Source organism: Primulina eburnea, unplaced genomic scaffold, assembly GCF_022965805.1.
Source record: "Primulina eburnea isolate SZY01 unplaced genomic scaffold, ASM2296580v1 ctg884_ERROPOS889272+, whole genome shotgun sequence".
In the NCBI taxonomy this organism is placed as follows: Eukaryota; Viridiplantae; Streptophyta; class Magnoliopsida; order Lamiales; family Gesneriaceae; genus Primulina; species Primulina eburnea.
In genome coordinates, this window is record NW_027331648.1 from 539,232 (window position 1) to 558,840 (window position 19,609).

Consider the following 19,609-nt stretch of genomic DNA (forward strand, 5'->3'; position numbering starts at 1 on the left):
ACGAATCGATGACTTGGGAATGCACAATCTATCCTCTCTAAACAAGAAACCTTTATGCAAGTAGAATTTATCATGTGGACCATGCATACAAGTTTCAAACACTTCCTTAAAATCATCATCTAGCACATACAACTCTTTAACAAGTTCAAACCCCAATATTTTAGATTCCAAAGTAGAGAAAAGTACATACCTCCGTGATAGTGCGTCGGCCACTACATTTTCCTTACCTTGCTTATACTTGATCATGTAGGGGAATGTCTCTATGAAGGCCACCCACTTAGCATGCCGCTTGTTCAGCTTTTGTTGCCCCTTGAGGTGCTTTAGAGACTCATGATCCGTATGAATCACAAACTCTTTAGGCCTCAAGTAGTGCTGCCACGTCTCAAGAGTCCTCACAAGTGCATAGAACTCCTTGTCATACGTGGGATAGTTCAGCGCTGCCCCATTGAGCTTCTCACTAAAGTACGCCACCGGCCTTCCTCCTTGCATCAACACGCCACCAATACCTACACCTGAAGCATCACATTCAATTTCAAAAGTATTAGCAAAATCAGGTAACACAAGTAAAGGAGCATTAATTAATTTTTGCTTGATAATATTAAAGGACTTCTCTTGCTCCTCGCCCCAAAAGAATGGAACGTTCTTCTTGATGACCGCCGTCATCGGTGCCGCCAATGTGCTAAAATCCTTTACAAACCTCCTATAGAAGCTTGCAAGACCATGAAAGCTTCGAACTTGACCAACAGTAGTAGGCGTTGGCCAATCTCGAATGGCACTTACCTTGTCTTCATCAACTTGTATACCTTGTGAACTCACAACGAAACCAAGAAACACAAGTTTGTTTGTACAAAAATCACACTTCTTTAAGTTAGCATACAAATTTTCAGCCCTTAATGTGATTAGTACAAGTTTCAAGTGTTGAACATGCTCTTCAAGATTCTTGCTATACACTAGGATATCATCAAAGTAAACCACAACAAATTTACCTATATGTGCACGCAAGACATGATTCATTAACCTCATAAAGGTGCTAGGTGCATTAGTTAAACCAAAAGGCATAACCATCCACTCATACAACCCATATTTAGTTTTGAAAGCAGTTTTCCACTCATCACCTTCTCTCATCCTAATTTGATGGTAGCCACTCCTCAAATCAATTTTGCTAAAAATGCAAGAACCATGCAATTCATCTAACATATCATCTAGTCTAGGTATGGGATGCCTATACTTAATGGTTATGTTATTGATTGCCCTACAATCTACACACATACGCCATGAGCCATCTTTCTTAGGGACTAGCAAAACAGGCACCGCACAAGGTGACATGGACTCACGCACATAACCTTTATCTAATAACTCACTTACCTGCTTTTGAAGCTCCTTAGTCTCCTCCGGATTGCTCCTATAAGCTGGACGGTTTGGCAAGGCACTCCCGGGCACCAAATCAATTTGGTGCTCAATTCCCCTCAATGGTGGTAAGCCTTGAGGTAGCTCCTCCGGAAATACATCGTCAAATTCCTGCAATAGTGAAACAACAATGCTCGGAAGGGATTCGGCTATATCACTTGTGTTAAGGAGGATCTCCTTGTAAAGAATTAACACAAGTGGCTCATGTGTGTGCAACAAGTGTTTTACCTCACCTTTTTGGGCCATATAAGAATTCTTTTTGGCCTCTTTCCTCTCTTTTTCTTTTCTCTCATTTTCTTTCCTCTCTTTTTTTGTTTTTGTGGCTATCTCACTCTTTTGATCACTCTTTTTTTCAGCCACTTCATTTTTGTTTTCAAAGGCCATCTCACTTTTTAGTTCACTCTTTTTTTCGGCCTCATCTCTCTTTTTCTTTTTCAAGTGGTCCTCCAATACTTGCTTTGGGGACAATGGAAGTAAGACAACTGTTTCTTTTTTCAAGACAAACGAGTACTTATTTTTGAACCCATCGTGAGTCACTCGCCTATCAAATTGCCATGGCCTACCCAACAAGATATGACAAGCATGCATGGGCACCATGTCACACAAAACCTCATCTTTGTACTTCCCAATTGAGAATGACACTAGAACTTGCCTATTAACCCTCACTTCCGCACAATCGTTCAACCATTGAAGCCTATATGGTTGAGGATGTTTTATTGTAGGCAACCCCAATTTTTCAACCATCTCAACACTAGCCACATTGGTGCAACTACCCCCATCGATGATTACATTGCACACCTTACCATTCACAAAACATCTAGTGTGGAACAAGTTCTCTCTTTGGTTAACTTCCTCATCTTTGACTTGGGCACTCATGATTCGCCTAGTCACTAGAGCTTCTCCTACAACCGCCCCATATCCCTCATCGGGATCCTCCAACTTCGGCATATCATCATCACTACCCTCGCCATTCCCCTCACTTTGAGACTCATACTCACCATAATCATTTAAGAACATGACTCTCTTATTAGGACAATCACTAGAAATATGACCCATCCCTTGACACCTAAAACATCTAACATCTCTAGAGCGATTAGAAGGAGTTTCAGATTTACCTTGGACTCCTTGCTTAGGCGCCTCTTGTTTGGTCTCAAATTTGGGCTTGGCCACCACTTTGTTCTCCTCACGCTTCCCCACATTTGATCTCCAAGAAGATGATGCACCTCCGGTTTGATTGGTGCGGCCAACTCCTCGCCTCTTGAGTTGTTGCTCCACCTTTATGGCCATTTGCACCATCTCGTCTAGATCTAAGTAGTGCCGAAGCTCCACTTGATCTTGGATCTCCCTGTTCAAACCACAAAGAAAACGAGCCATAGTTGCTTCATTATCCTCCTCAGTATTTGCCCTAATCATGAGTACTTCCATCTCCTTATAGTAGTCCTCAACACTCTTCAACCCTTGCCTCAAAGTTTGTAACCTCTTAAACATCTCCCTATAGTAATGGTTAGGCACAAACCTCTTCCTCATTACACTCTTCATCTCATCCCAAGATTCAATAGGCCTCTCATTATACTTTCTTTTAGTGGTCACTAATTGATCCCACCAAATGAGAGCATAGTCTAAGAATTCAACCACCGCCAACCTCACCTTCTTTTGTTCGGAGTAGTGGTGACATGCAAATACGAACTCTACCCTCTTTTCCCATTCTAGGTACGCCTCCGGGTCAGATTTCTCATGGAATGAAGGGATCTTCATCTTAATGCTACCCATGTGACCATCTTCCCTAGTCTCCTCATAACTACCCCGCATGGCTTCCCTTCTTCCTCTACCAAATCCTCTATCTCTCCCATTCCTACCCCAATTCTCATTTTGACTCTCATCGCCTCCTCCTAGATCATACTCCTCATCATCTCTACCCGAATCTCTAGGCTTAGGTTTACCCCCACTAACACTAACCTCAAGTTTACCCAACCTCTCATGCAACGACTCCATTTGGGTCGCCATCGCTCTACTAAAATCCCCAAACAACGCATCTAGATGAGCTTTGGACACCCCCGAATTCGATCTATCTCCTACCTCCCTCTCCATTTAATTTCAAAGTTGTACCTGCAAGAAAAGGTTAGTAGAAATAAAATAATCCTCACCCAAATGCTCACGATCACTCCAAAGAAATTCACTCGTCTTTTACCTCTTTATTTGTATGCTCACAACAAATACTCACCGTTCACTCCAAAGAAAAGTCACTCTCACTCAAGTGTATCACTCGAATTTTGAAAGCTCTCTTGGAAGTGCTCAAGCTTTGTATTGTGGGTATATCAAACAATCAAAGTTCAAACTTGTGAACAAATGCGACCGACTCACTTGGACTGTGTAGATAAGAAATTCGAATATAGGAAATTTTTTTTTTTTTTTTGGACTGTGTGAGACAATTGAATATGACTCTATGAAGACAATAGAACAATATATCAAAAAGAAATAATGGTGAATTTTCGGAATTTTTGTACTCTTTTTTTTTTTTTTTTTTTTTCTCTCTTTGAATTCCGAAAATTCAAAAAAAAAAAAAGGACTCAAAATTTCGTGTATCACAGATTCACGAAAAAATTACGAAGAACGATAGAACAAAACAGATCTGAAAATATTCGAATAAATAATACAGATCTGCAATTTAAGAACAAGATAATTTACTTGAATTCAATAAACCTGGCGCTCTGATACCAAATGATATGAATCTTGATACGAATAAATAGCAAACACGATTAAAAATAAATCGCACCCTCTATTCAATTACGATATTAAGATTCGTGTGTTTTTCCCGATCTTTTGAATCAAGTAATATGTGATATTCACCTCTAAACTAGCAAGAGTTTAGCAACAAATAAACACGAGGATAAACAATCGAAAACTATACGAACCTTCGAAGAACTTTGCCTACGACAATCAGCACAAGCAACGATCGACAAACGCCACAAAGTTAAAAACTTTGATAAGTTTGATTTGATTTGACAAAGCTTGGCTTTGAAAAAGTTAAGAGAAAATTCTCAAAAGTTTGATAAACTCAAAATATTATGTGTATTGTCTGTAATTTTTCGTCCAACATAGTCAATATATCAAAAGATATCAAAAATCTAGTCTTTCAAAATAATAAAACTCTAGAAAAGGAAACAAATCCGCGCAGAAAACAGAGGACACGGACCCCGTGCAGACGTCCGTAGACGGGTCCGTGTACATACTGTAAAACTCTTCAATCGGGATCAAGCGACACGGACCCCGTGCTCACCTCCGTGTACGGGTCCGTGTAGGCACTGTATTCGCCAACTTCAAAGGGCACGGACCCCGTGCCTGGGTCCGTCTCCAGGTCCGTGGAGCCACTGTAAAAACCCTCCCCAGCTTGTGAAGGACACGGACCCCGTGTGCAGGTCCGTGTACTGGTCCGTCCAGACTCGGTAAGCAACACCAATGTTTGAACGACTTTCCGTTGGCCTCCAAACGTACTCCCATGCATCGCGACCTCTTCAGGCTTACTCATGACTCCTTGTAGCACCTCCTTGAATCTCTTTAGTCGACCCCTCGTGATTGGTCCCTCCGGCAACTGCAAAGGATCCCATGCTTTCCTTGGGACGTCCACGTTCGCATCATTATCAGTGGCCTGCGTTTTCTTTCCCTCTTCGTCGCTTAGGGAGTAGTTTTTGGGATTTTGTATTGTTTTTTAGTTTGGTCTCCTTTTTTTGTTCTTGGGTTTCCTTATGTTTTGCGGTTTTTGGTTTCTGTTTTAATGCTTATCTTTGTTTTAAAGTCGAATATCATTATCTCGAGCTTACATGATCTCAAGCCATGATTTAATAGAGAAAAGATTGGGTAACCAACTGCTGCAAATGGTGGAGAACCCAGAACATTAAATCAAATGTGAATGGTGTGGCTTCAGAGCATGAAAAATATAGAAACCGAATGCTGTGAGAGATAAGTCATTTCGGGTGAACAAGAAATCAATTTCTTGCGCATGGTTACCTTTTATCAAAAAAACTAAATATAATAAAAGGTGATGCATTCGCTTCCAAACATTTACACTTAATAAAAAACAGAGATCTCAAATATCCCATAAGTATTTAAAAGTTTTAACACATTCATCCTGATCAATTCAACAGAAAATAACCACACCCTGAAATTTACCTCTATGTTTTTTCCTTTGAACAATAGCTTAATATCTTGATTTTGTTGTTCTTGTTCTTTGTTCAAGTTCAAAATCTCCCTCTCACTTTTCAGGACCATAACCAATGTCCTTGTATGCTCCTTAACCTCGGTTAAAGCCTTTTCCGAACAATGTCCTGCTAGCTAAAAAAACTATGTTCTGCCTATGGGGTTTTTATTTTTAAGCTTGTGAAGCACCGGTTTCCCTTCTGCTGGGAAGTGGAAGAGAGAAATAAGTGAGGTTTTCCTTCTGCTGCCTTGTTCCTAAAATGCACCTCCTTTGTGTAATATTTTGTTCTCAGATGATTTGTTCGGTGACATAAATACAAGGGAATAGGTGGTTCTTGTTTGTTTCTACTTGTTATCAATATCCTGTGTTTTATTTGCCTTTTTGTTGCATTGGCTGTGTTTTGTGGGATTTCGTACTTTTCTAAAATTTGATTTCCTGTTCTATATGCTTGTGTTTTCTTATGTTTTGCAATTTTTTGGGGTTTTTTTTTTCTTTTTTACCACTTTGGTCAGCCAGGAACTAATTTTTATTTTATAGAAGAGGTTTAAAGTCTTTATTTTGCTTGTGAAAGGGATTGAAGCTAATTGTTATTGATCTGCAAAATTCGCCTTTGTTGTGTTTGAGGAAATAAACCATTTAAGTTGTTTTATTGTTTTTTAATTTTCATACAGAAAATGTAACTTTTTCTTTTTTTGGGAGTATAAAATACTGTGCTTTCAGGGCAAAATGGCCTACTGGGCAAAAAAAGACTAAATGTCGAACTTAGGAGAAGCTTTAGAAGTATAGCTTCCTTGAATATCTATCGTTTTCAAATCTTTGTTAAATTACTTAAACGTCGGCAGCTGGTATGTTTTGATGGTAGGTATTATTTTCGCGTTCCTACTAATTTCGGTGGTGATAACTTGGTTCTACAAAATACGGCTCAGAAACAGCCTCCCTCGAATCAACACCACTCTCACAAGCACTGTCAGACAACTAAGGATTTTGTATTTAATTTGGAATTGGCATGATTTGTGTGTATGTTGTTTGAACGAACGGCTAAGTAACCGCGACATGGCGCAGGGTGGGTTCTCATCATTTATTACCAAAAAAAGAAATGCTGGTATAATAAATCGGAAAATTATATATTCAAGATCTCTTTGCTTTATGGCTTATGGTTATAACTTATTTTGTCTGCTTGCCAACTACTTTCTTGTTATATTTCTGTGCTCAAACAATTTGTTCTTCGTTAATATGAAGATTCACTTTGGGTTTGCTACATTGTATTAGTTGTGTCATCATTGAGAAGTTTCAACAAATAAAACCTATGGCTATTTCTTCCACTCAGACCATATACAGGTTTGATAATTTATTACGAAGTTATTAGTTCAGATTTCAGCACTCGTGGCCTTTTGCTATATATGTTGGTTTTCCTGTTTATGTTTATTAGTATACAAAGCTTTAGCTTATTAGCTTTTTTGCTGCCAAATCATATGCTATATTTCACTTTGGTTTTTTGTTTTCTCTTGTCATAGCCAGCTATATCACACAGTTTCTTATATCGTATACTAATAATCTTAAATTAAGATAATTTTGATTTGCTTGACACTATAAATTAGCCACGATGCCATGGCAGAAAAAAGAAAACCTAGTAGATATAACCATGATTAAGAACTCTCGTAAACGGAAATATATTTGTCTAAATGATTGTAAGCTAGAAAAAAATATGCATCGACACAAACAAAATAAGACACATGTTTTTCATGGGCTGGACGTAGAAAATTCTAAGACTAGCCTATTACTATGTATAGCAAGTACTCCAGATGTGCTACCTAATGTGCCGAATTGTAAATATTGTGGTGCCCGACGCATATATGGCGAACCGCCAACATTTTGTTGTTCATCGGGAGAAATAAATCTTTTATGTTCAGAAATGCCTTCTGATTTGGTTCAACTATATATTGGTAACGACGACGATGCAAAAGAGTTTAATACATGTTTTCGTAGTTACAATAACATGTTTGCTTTCACGTCAATGTGAGTACATTGCGACAAAAATTTTGTTAGAAGAAATGCTGGAATTTATACATTTCGTGTACAAGGCCAGCTTTATCATTTTATAGACCAATTAATACCGCCAGACAACAAAAATCCAAAAAACCTACAACTGCATTTCTTTGACACTGAACATGAAACGTCTAATCGGGTGTCTATTAATTCAAAATTTAAGGAAACTCTTACAGAAAAATTAATTCACATTTTAATAAAAAAATCCATAATGGAAATTTTTCCGCAGTTTGAATTGTCTTGAAAATCTGAACGAATATAAGATTGCTCTGCTGGCTGACCTTGCTACTGATCAATGAGATTTTTATCGGCCCACTGTGCCTCAGGTTGCTGGAATATGGTTAGAATCTAACACGGACAATCCGTACACAAGTCAACATATACAAGTGTATCCAAAAAGCAATTGTCCTCAAATAATTAAACGTTACTTTGGTTGTTATGATCCTTTGCAATACCCTCTTATATTCCCAAATGGAGAATCTGGTTGGCATCGAGACATTAAAAGATTAGATCAAATACAGATGAAAATTCATCCTAGGCCAACTTGTAGTGGTCAAACCATCAATTGCATAGAAAACGCAACCATCACAAAATTTTTTATAAACACTGAAGCACAAGGTACTTTCCATTTAAAATTTGAGGTCCATGACACAATTGTTATGGTTTTTTGTCCTTAGCAATCCTTTTTTTTTTTTGTAGCATAAAAAAAACAGGACACAAAGGTCAAAGGTGTCGTGTCGTGCCGTGAATATTATTGTTACAAGTTGCAAATAAGAAATAATGATATGTCCTTCATACTGCATATTGGTAGGCTTTGACAACAGTACATAGTTGACATGTATATTAAAATAGAAACATCAAGGTTAGAGTTTACTTCAGACATGTAAAACCGCTTACGAAATGAGGCCTACAATGGGTTATTGGATAGCATTGCGCAAGGGTGTGTAATAGGCTCCGACATTAGAAAACGTGTAATATTACCCACGTCATTCATTGGAAGCCCTAGAGATATGCGTAAACGATATATGGATGCTATCGCTTTAGTTCAACGTTATGGGAAACCTGATAATTTTTAACAATAACTTCAAATCCAAATTGGCCTGAAATAAAAGCTATTTGCCTTCCATCTGATAAAATTCAGAATAGGCCTGATTTAATATCCAGGATTTTTCATGCAAAGCTTCGAGTTTTAACAGATGAACTATTTAAGAAGGATATCTTTGGCCATGTTATTGCTTACACAAGCGTGATAGAATTTCAAAAAAGAGGTTTACCTCATGCACATTTTCTGCTAATTTTAAATCAGGCTGCAAAAATGTTTCATCCTGAGGCGTTTGATAGAATTTTTTTGTGCAGAGTTGCCTGATCCACACTCTAATCCATATTTGTTTTCATTAGTAGTGAAACATATGATACATGGTCCCTGTGGTTTGCTTAATCCAACATGTCCTTCTATGAAAAAAAACTATTGCAAATATAGTTACCCTAAAGAATTCTTAGAAAACACTAGATATGGAACAAATTCATACCCGATATATCATCGCCAAAATGTCAAAAATGTTATTACTATAAGGGGTGCGTTACTTGATAGCCATTGGGTCGTTCCTTACAATCTATATTTGCTTGCTAAATTTAATTGCCACATTAATGTCGAAATATGTTCAACAATCCAAGCTATAAAATATATCTACAAGTATATATATGCAAAGGACGTGACAAAATTTTATATAAATTACATGAAAATGAACAAGAACACATTGTTGACGAAGCAAAGAATTTTCAATCTGCTAGATGGATTTCACCTCCTGAATCTGCCTGGCGAATTTTCAGCTTTGATCTTAACCATGTACATCCATTTGTTATATGTTTACCGATTCATTTAGAAAATGAACAAGTTGTAACATTTGCTGCTAATCAATCATTGTGCATCATTGCTAACAATCCAACGATTAAAACGACTATGTTAACATAATTTTTCCACATGAACAAATATAACAACTACGCTCAAAAGCTAAATTGCTTGTATGTAGAATTTCTTGAATATTATACTTGGCACAACGATTCCAAAGAGTGGGAACCCCGTAAAAAGAAGGAGGTCATATGTCGAATTTTTAGTTGTCGTCCTTCTGACAATGAAAAGTTTTATTTAAAATTGTTGTTAATGCATGTCAGAAAATCAGTTTCTTTTAAAGATTTAAGAACAGTCAATGAGGTAATTTTTACAAAATTCAGAGAAGCCGCACAAATGTTAGGTCTGAAAGAAAGTGACAACACTGCTGATATGTGTATCGAAGAGGCTGTTGCTTATATAATGCCTCATGCTTTGCGATAATTGTTTACTATTGTTCTTGTTTTTTGTTACCCAAAAAATTCTTTTCAGTTATGGTTAAAATACCAGAATTTTCTCTCAGAAGATTTTGCTCAAAACAAAGCTCTTACTCCCCCTGTAATTAGTCACAAAGTTCTAGACATAGTTGGCAATTATCTTTATTCCATGTGGAAAAAATTGGACGACTTTTTCCATATAGACAAAGATGTAAGCCAAAGTTTCGATGGTAGTTTAGCAAAAGAACTACAATCTGAACGCGACATTATTATTCCTGTAGAGGACCTATTAGCTATTGATCAATTAAATTTAGAACAAAAGAATGCCTACAACCGAATCTTACATCATGTGCATAATGATATGCCAACTTCTTTCTTCATTGATGGCCCTGGAGGTATTGGAAAAACTTTTCTATATAAAGCTCTTCTTGCTACAATTTGATCTGCTGGTGACATAGCATTTGTTACAGCAACTTCAGAAGTTGCAGCATCTTTGTTTCCAAGAGGTCGCAATTCTCATTCAAGATTTAAAATTCCTTTAGAGGAAAACAATATCAAATCCTGTAGCATTACTAAACAAAGTGCATTTGCACATTTAATAAAACTAGCAAAACTCATTATTTGGGATGAGGCTACGATGGCTAGGCGTAGTATTATTGAAAAATTCAATGAAATGTTACAAGACATTATGGATTCGAAATTGTTATTTGGTGGTAAATTTGTTGTATTTGGTGATGATTTTTGGCAAAGATTGCCGTTATTCTAAAGAGCACAAAGGATGATATTATAGATGCTTCCATTGTTATGTCACCATTATGGAATCAGCTAACTAAAATAAAACTCCAAATAAATATGCATGCATTATTTGATTCTAACTTCTCATCTTGGTTGTTGAAAATTGATGATTGAATTGAAGCTACTAACGAAGACAATGAAATCCAAATCCCATCTCACATAAACATCTCATTCACATATGACATAACGTCTTTGAATACATTACTAGACATGGTGTTTCCAAACATTACTGATTCCAATTTGGATATCTCTTTATTTGTAAAGCGTGCAATACTTACAACAAGAAATGAATTTGTTCACGAAATCAATGACGTTCTTATAAATAAATTTCCTGGCGAAGGAACTACCTACTATAGTTGCGATGAGAACACAAGCAATTGTGTAATACTAGATCAGGAAGATTTATTCCATTGTTTAACTCCTCAAGGACTTCTTCCACACAAACTAAATGTGAAAATAAATTCACCAATCATGTTGTTACGAAATATTAATCCAACTGAAGGGCTTTGCAATGGTACACACTTACTTTGCAAGGTTTTTAGTAAAAATGTTATTTATGCGGAAATTTCAGTAGACACACATGCAGGAAAACCCACCTTCATTCCTCGAATAACGTTAGAATCTCCGTATGATGATTTTTCATTTATTCAGTTTAAGAGAAAACAATTTCCAGTACATTTATGTTACGCAATGACAATTAACAAAGCACAATGTCAAACTTTAGATTTGTTGGTATTTATCTAAAAGAACTGGTTTTTTCACATAGACAACTATATGTTGCATTATCGAGAGCTAAGAGTATAGATCAAATAAAGGTACTTATTAGACCACCAACACCATTAGTTCAGAGCACTAAATGCACCAAAATTGTAGTATACCGTGAAGTTTTGGATGTTGCACATGCTTATTGATGCAGGTTATTTTTTATCTTTCTTATCTATTTATTAGAAAAACCATTGCGTATAAAAATTTATTAAATATCCATGTGTATGCTTTTAGTCTATTTAAATAACATTGTTAGTTCCACAAAAAATGGTATGTTATAGTCTGCATAATTCAAAATTAAAACTTTTTCTAGATAAATTGTGCGTACTTGTATGTGAATTACTCATGAACATTACTTCTCTTATTTTTTTACATTCAGGCCATTAGAAGAGAAATGTACAACTTTGGCAAATCTAAATCTAGATATCCGCAACTGGTTTGTTAAAGTATTAGTTTCTGAAAAAACTCCAATTCGTTTCTTAAAATGGGGAAGACAACAAAAACTTGTTTTCATTGACAAAGAGGTAAACTACATTGTATTCCTTGGACAAAACTTTACAACGAAGCTGTTTTTTACTTTATCTATTTATTTCCATAGAATGGAACCATGCAAGGAATTATATATGACCAGGACGTTGAGCAGCTGAACAAATTACTTCAATTATACAAGACATACTATGTCGGGAATGCTAAAATTAAAAAAATAACTAGCAACACACCAGTTTTTTCATATGTGAAATATCAAATGTTGTAGTAGAAGTACATACATAAGGCTTGCAAATGAAGAACATATACCTACTGATCATGCTTACCGTTCAGACTTATTATGCAGCGTAATTCATGTTTTCCCTCCACGGTTCGTTGAGAAGACAAAAAGAAATTTACAAGAGTTTGTAATCTTGAATGAAGAGTAAGCTACTTTGGACAAAAAAAAATTGAATATTACTTGTTTCGTCGGAAATTGCTTTAAAAAAATAAATATTTACTGCTCTATTTCATTTTTTACTGATTATCTAAAATAGAAAATAATTGTTTTCTCTACTTGATAGGCGTAGACCCTTAATTCACACCTTATGGGAAGAATTCCTCCAAACTAAAGCACTTTTTTTTACTCAAAATGTTCACACTCGTCCTGTATTTTAGGGATGAGACTTTATCTCAACACGTTTTATGGTACAACCACTTCTGTTTGATTTCCCATGTAAAAAGGAAGAAAGTTTTTTTCCAAAACTATACATATTGTGTCGTATATTTTGCACTTTTGTACCTAATAAAATTTGCTTTAGCTCATTTAAATATATTATTGTTGTAGGATTATCTATTGGAACAGTACCAAACAACACAATCTTATATGATCCTCCAATACAACAAGCTGAACTACTAAAACAATGGTAAATGCTAACCTCATTACTGACCATGTTATTTTGTACGTTTAAATTTATCTTCATTCAATTGTGGTAAATTTGCTATATGAAATGCTTTTTACACTTTAGTTTTTCCATATTCTCAGAAATAAATAACTAACATAAAGCTATTTTTTATAGGCTGCAAACCAATAAAGAATATATTGAAATTGTTGTTTCCCAGAAATTGTACGATAAAGCCAACCAAGAAATAGACCAACCATTTGAATCCCAAATACGCAAAAGCAGTCAGATCCTGAGCCTGAATGAAGTTGTAAGCTTGTATTTATTTACCCACTAATTTATCTAGCTTTCAAGCCAATAAGTAGTTGAAACATAGCTGCACTTTGGTTCGCATGTAAAATCATTTTGGATCAAGGCTGTGATAACAATAAAAACGGAGAATTGTGTATACTTTCTGGCTTGTCCAGATTGCTCTAAAGCTTGTGGAGGTGCATACAAGTATGAGTTTACATGTTTTTGTTGGAACCATAATTTCTCAAGTCCAAAGCCATTGTAAGTAACTAACATAATTTGTAATCCTACACTCATTAAAAACATGACATCTTACTTATGATGTACATATATGTTACGATTCCAGGCAGAATTGTTTGATGGTACTGGGAATTTACATGCTTATGTTGAGCACAAGGAAGAAAGCATGTTGCTATGTATGTCAGGAGAAGATGTAATCGAGGCCAAAGAAAAGGTATATTTTTTAGACACTTCATTCTTGCCACTACAAAACTTCGCATTCTTGCTCAACACTATTTATCTTATCGACCACAGAAAATGCCATTTTGCCCTAACATTTTCAATCAAAAGTTACGAGAGTCACAATTTCTTTTCCAACTAAGAACGTCGTGGAACAAAACAAGAGGGAAAAGTTTTGTTCGAAACACAATCATTGCATATCTACCAGCATCAGAATCATCATCAACATCGCACAACTATGAAGATAAATGTTCTACTTTCAAAGGTGAGGGATTTTTACGAGAAAACGTAGCTGTATCTGAATCCCAAGAAAGCAGATCTGCAATGCAAGAAGAGCACTTCGAAATAGAACTTAAAACACATCATGCCAGTATAACAGGTAAGAGGAGATTAGAATGCAGAGAGAAAGTGTTAAGTGAAAGCTTAAAACATGTTAAACAAGACTGAAACACTGGTGTAAATGTTAAAGTCTAGCATGTATATTAGTACCTACGTTTTTTTTGGTGAACTCCAAAAAAGATAGCTGTTTTATTTTTGTCTAACATTTTTAGTGTAGTATATTTTTTAAAATTTTGAAAATAAGGGAATTTTTTCCCAACCAAAACGTTAAAAAGCATGTACATAGATACATTTTCAAAATTATACAATCAACTATAAAATATCTGCACACCTGCAAATTATTTAAACTACATTAAATGATACCATGTTATGCTGCATCATATCCAAAACTTTTCAACGTTATATATATAGCATCGCTATTTTACCCTCAACTTACAACTAAATATTATTGTATTATTTTTTTAAGCCAAACAAAATAACAAATGTGGCAATATTCAGTCAATTAAAATAATTCAAAAAACAAAACATCTTTACAACTACAAAAAAAACAGTCTTGCGACACTGCTTTCCATCAAGTAATCTAACGAGCACACCTAACTTATCACCTAACACTTGTCAATAGTTAGACAAGGTTAATCTACTTTTAATGAGGTGGCAAAAAATAAGCACCCCATGTGTCATGGTTTATCTATGACTCACACTAACTCATACAATTTATATAACTTCATTTGCCTTCTTCTACATTACGCCTAAATATCCGAAAATTTCAATACTTTCTCTTCAAGATTTAAACTTACTTTTTCTAATCCAACTCTAATGGAAAACAACCACTACTGTGAATGTATCTAGGGGTGTAAAAATGTAACACGATCCGTCAACCCGACACGACCCAACACGAAAAATCAGGTTCAGGTTGGGGGTTTTCGGGTTCGGTTTAGTGTCAGGTTAGACGGGTTTTGGGTTGGGTCGGTTTGGGTCGCGGGTTGACCCGAAACTTTTTTTTTTTGAAAATATTACTTATATTTTTATATATTTTATGTTTGAATAAAATTTATTATATATTTATATGATAAATTTTCATCATTTAATATTTATTTTGTATATTTTTTTAATTTTTTAACAATTGTTTATTTAATTTAGTAAATATACTTTAATTTCTATAATATCAAATTTTTTTATTATGTGTTTAAATTAAAAGATTATTATTATTTTTTATTTTCTTCAATGGTTTTCATTAATTTTTTTTTAAAAAATAAATAAAATTCGGGTTAGGCGGATTAGACAGGTTGAGTAGGGTTAGATGGGTTCGTGTTCGGGTTGGGGGTTTTTGGGTTGCTTCAGATTCGGGTTGAAAAAATTAAAAAAAAAATTGCGGGTTGACCCGAAATCTGACCCACCCGACCCGATTGACGCCCTTAAATGTATCGACTGCAGCCAATATTACTACAATTTTCTATTTGAAAAAGAAGTCGAAGAACTAATGAAAAGGTTTTTCTCAAAACCAGTATGGGGCATCATCTTCCGAATGACACTTAATATGGAATCAAAGCTTTCTCTTCTGATAGAATATGCAGCTGATATCGAAACAGAGGTGGAACTCAACATTATTCACCAGCCTCAATATGTACATTAAGCAAATAATAAAAAAATTTATCTTATAGACTAAAAATGGTTCAATTACAAAAAAATTAATATGGGGCTACTAAGAACTCTGAATCACATTCAACAAAATCTTCATTTATAGTACTTGTTTTTATTTCTCTCTTTACATCAGTTTAACTTTTTTTTTTTACAATACATAAATAGATTTTACTCATGTCGTTGATATGTTGTATTTTTCCCCTGATATATCTATTGTCGACCATTTAAGGATGTATATAACTTACAATATTATTCACAATTAGCTAATGTTTGATATATCTAGCTCGTTCTCAGTTTTGATCACAGCCCACTATTTATAATCTTTAATTTGTAGATATATTCAACAAAAAAACAATAAATAATATAGGTTTTCAAAATATATTAATGTTTAGGAGTGAATACGTTCAAATATTTATGTTTACGACGATATTAGAAATTTAAACATTAAATGGTTTGTTCTCCCAAATTGTTTCATTCTCAGTTCTTTAACATGATATGCTTAGAATTTCTAAATAATTTCGTTCGCATTTATTTAAATTTTTAAATTGGATCTCAATCAATATGCTAGAAATTAACTTACTTTATTATCGGGTTTGTTTTCCTCATGTACAACTCAACAGCTAGAGTCCAAGAATGAAATCAGCTCGTAATACTATGAACATAACTGAACTTTTTATGTTTTCTAAGTATGTGCTACTCACAAAAATTTCGTAGTCTATGTATGAATTATCATATTGTTATAATATCTAAACTTTATTCCTATTCGGTTACCATGCTTTATCCGACCTACATTTTCTTTTTAATTATAGTATGCCAACCAATATGCAACAAAAAGGGAACATCATATACTGCACAACAAATCTGGGTAAACACCTCAAATATTGAGGTGCCAATACCTAGTCTATATAGAATGTGTCCCATATGATTCATGATCTTACCGAAAAAAAATTCCACAAAATTAACCTTTTCCAATACAAAAGCAAGAGACTAAAAGAAAGTCAAGCCACAAGTTGTGAAAGTTGATCAGTTCAGAACATAAATGGATAATTACTATTTATTGCAAAAACAATATCACATTTTTCATTTGTTGCTTTCGTTGCCTTGAAGTGGCAAATAAATAAGAAGAAAGATTTGTTGGTCTTACGTGTGGTAATTTGAGATAATAAATATAAAAATTAAAAATAAACTGGACACCGAGATTTACGTGGAAAACCCCTAAAAATTATTAGGTTAAAAACCACGGGCAAGATGAAAAGAATTTCACTATAATATTTTACGGTGTACAACCACTCATTGTGTTTCCAAAAGGAATACACACTCTCTTAATACAGGAGAACAAAACACTTCACAAAAATTATAGAACTAAACGCTCAAATGCTATAAGATGAGAGAAAACTCGAAGAAGAGATCATATCAGAATGAGGGGAGGGAGATTTATTTATAGAGCCCCTTGTCCGTGTGAAGATGTGTATAAAACATGTCGTCTGAATTCAACTTTGCCAACCCATGTTTTTATTCAATAAATTCAGCCAACCATCTTCTTTAATGCATTAAATACATTTTCACTCTTTTTCCGATATTTATCCCACTTTGAGATTTGATTGAGAATCAAACACACCTTCACAAATATTTTCAATCTTGCCATTACCTATTGCTTATGTTTCCGCTAGGCCACTTGAGGATCTACAGCACTCAAACTTTTCAATGTTCACTGGCTTAGTCAGAAAATCCGATATGTTATCTTTTGTATGGATCTTCTGCATATCGACACTGACTTCTTCAACTTCCCAAACAAAATGAAATTGAACTCCAATGTGTTATTCCTAGAATGAAAGGCTGGATTTCATGCTATGTGCAAGGCACTCTGACTGTCACAAAACAAATGAACATTCTGTTGTTTGTGCCCAATTTTCTCCAATAACCTTTTAATCCATATTGCCTCAAAATTCTTTCAAGCACCGACAGAACCTTCCCCTCGTCCCCGTCCTCGTCCTCGTCCTCGTCCCTAATCGCTCTCCCTTGCCCTCGGTTTGGCCCTCGCCCCTGCCCGCTCTCCCCGCCCTCACCTGCATCTGCGGTCGTGGTAGATTCGAGTCTCTTTTTCGGCGGAGCGAACTCTTCTATCGTGTTGCATTTTCTCTAGGTGGGCCCCCCTTTCCATCGTACTGGAGCGATTCGAGAAGAACGATTAGGGTCTCAACTCACCTCTATCACCCATCACCTTATACACTCGCCCTCCTCTCCCATTAACACCCTCGTCCTCTTCTAGCATGAGCACCCTCGTCCAACTCACTTCCCTCGCCCTCATATGAATTTCCAAGCTCAACTTGTTCGTGTCGGATAGCTTTCGCTTCAACTTGCCCAGTTTCTTCACTCGTTCCTTAAGATTCATTATTTCCAATACCTTTTGACACTCTCATCAAGTAAGTATTTTTCTTTCCTTTATCAATTTGGCTTCATTTGTTCACTATCCACACCCTTTCACTTCCTTAAAAATTTATGGCCACATTTGGTCATTTTTAACACTTCAAAATACATCACTTTTATTAAGGAAAGTCATACTCAATATAGAAAAAACATTAGTATTTAAAAAATACGAACTTCCCATTTCTACCCCTCTACTAGAGCCGACTGTAGTAGAAAAATATAAATTTTCTGTCTCCTCTTTAATTCCTCTGCTAGGCTTAGCCTTTGTGTGAGAATTTTAATTCTCTACCCTTGTTTTTTAACTTCTCTCACAAGGCCTTTGTCGTAGGAAAAGTATGAATATTCACTCTCCTCACTTCAAGCTCCTCATCCTTCTCACTTCAAGCTCTTCATCCTCATCTTCAAGATCATCTACTAGGCTTCAGCCATAGTAAAAAAAATGCGAACTCTCAGTCTCTACACTTCAAGTTCTTCACCACCCTCATCTTCAGGATCTTATATTAGGCTTTATCCATAGTAGGAAAAATGTGAATTCTCACTCTCCACACTTCAAACTCTCCACTCTCCTCACCTCAAGCTTCTCACCTTCATCTTCAAGATCATCTTCTAGATTTTAGCCATAAATAGGAAAAATTTGAACCATCACTCTCCGCACTTCAAGCTCTTCACCCTCATCTTCAAGATCATATACTATGCTTTAGTCATAGTAGAAAAAACGCGAACTCTCACTCTCTACACTTCAGACTCCTCACCTCAAGATCCTCACCCCCATTTTCAAGATCCTCTATTAGACTTCGACCATAGTATGTCAACTCACTCTCCACACCTTAAGATCTTCACTCTCCTCACCCTTATCTTCGAGATCCTCTACTAAGCTTTAGCCATATTAGGAAAATTGTGAACCCTCACTCTCCACACTTCAGACTCTTCACCCTCCTTACATCAAGTTCCTCGCCCTCATCTTTAAGGTCGTATACTAGTCTTTAGGTAGGAGAAACGAATACTTAACTCACCATCCATACTTCAAGTTCCTTACTCTCCTCACTTGAAGCTCCTCTACTTAGGGTCCAAACTTAACCCTCACCACATCAAGCTCTTCTACTAGGTTCCAGCCTTAGTATGTCAACACACTATCCACACTTCAAGCTCTTCTCTCTCTTAACCTCAAGCTCCTCACTCTTATCTTCAAGATTCTCTACCAAGCTTTATACATAGCAGGAAAAATGCGAACCTCACTCTCCACATTTCAGACTCTTCACCCTCCTTAAATCAAGTTCCTCACCCTCATCTTCAAGGTCTTCTACTAGGCTTTAGGTAAGAGAAACAAGTACTTCACTTGCCATCTATACTTCTAGCTCATCACCCTCCTCACTTCAAGCTCCTCTACCTAGGGTCCAAACTTCACCCTTACCACCTCAAGCTCATCTACTGGCTCCAATATTCACCATCACCACCTCAAGCTCTTTTATTAGGCTCCAACCTTAGTAAGAAAATTATGAACCTTTTGAACCATCTCCCTCCATACTTCAAGCTTTTCATTCTCACTACTTCA

The 19,609-nt window shown here is 35.8% G+C and overlaps 2 protein-coding genes across 4 annotated transcripts in view; both read left to right on the forward strand.

Annotated features, from left to right (window-relative positions):
* The window catches only part of LOC140822539 (uncharacterized), a 33,908-nt gene extending 21,594 nt beyond the window's left edge, over positions 1-12,314 (forward strand). Inside the window, exons 5-7 of the mRNA XM_073183312.1 lie at positions 6,842-6,940; positions 11,913-12,057; positions 12,132-12,314. Of these exons, the coding sequence (XP_073039413.1) occupies positions 6,842-6,940; positions 11,913-12,057; positions 12,132-12,287 (400 nt within the window). The 3' untranslated portion in view covers positions 12,288-12,314. The remainder of the gene's footprint in view (positions 1-6,841; positions 6,941-11,912; positions 12,058-12,131) is intronic.
* Positions 12,315-12,347: 33 nt separating this feature from the next.
* Positions 12,348-14,174, forward strand: LOC140822524 (uncharacterized). Of its 3 annotated transcripts, XM_073183297.1 has the most exons (5): positions 12,348-12,443; positions 12,846-12,924; positions 13,078-13,210; positions 13,538-13,645; positions 13,726-14,174. In XM_073183297.1, exons 1-5 carry the CDS (start codon positions 12,437-12,439, stop codon positions 14,095-14,097), a joined length of 699 nt encoding a protein of 232 aa, XP_073039398.1. In that variant the 5' UTR covers positions 12,348-12,436; the 3' UTR covers positions 14,098-14,174. The 3 variants fall into 3 exon arrangements, 1 of the variants encoding a protein (XP_073039398.1); XR_012115978.1 differs by lacking the exon at positions 13,078-13,210; XR_012115979.1 differs by lacking the exons at positions 12,348-12,443; positions 12,846-12,924; positions 13,078-13,210 and adding an exon at positions 13,312-13,452.
* Positions 14,175-19,609: the final 5,435 nt, after the last annotated feature.

Excerpts from the sequence above, each read along its gene's own strand:
- LOC140822524 (XM_073183297.1), top strand. Across the intron at positions 13,211-13,537 it reads TCCTGAGCCTGAATGAAGTT|GCAGAATTGTTTGATGGTAC; the intron begins GTAAGCTTGTAT and ends TTACGATTCCAG. Across the intron at positions 13,646-13,725 it reads TAATCGAGGCCAAAGAAAAG|AAAATGCCATTTTGCCCTAA; the intron begins GTATATTTTTTA and ends TATCGACCACAG.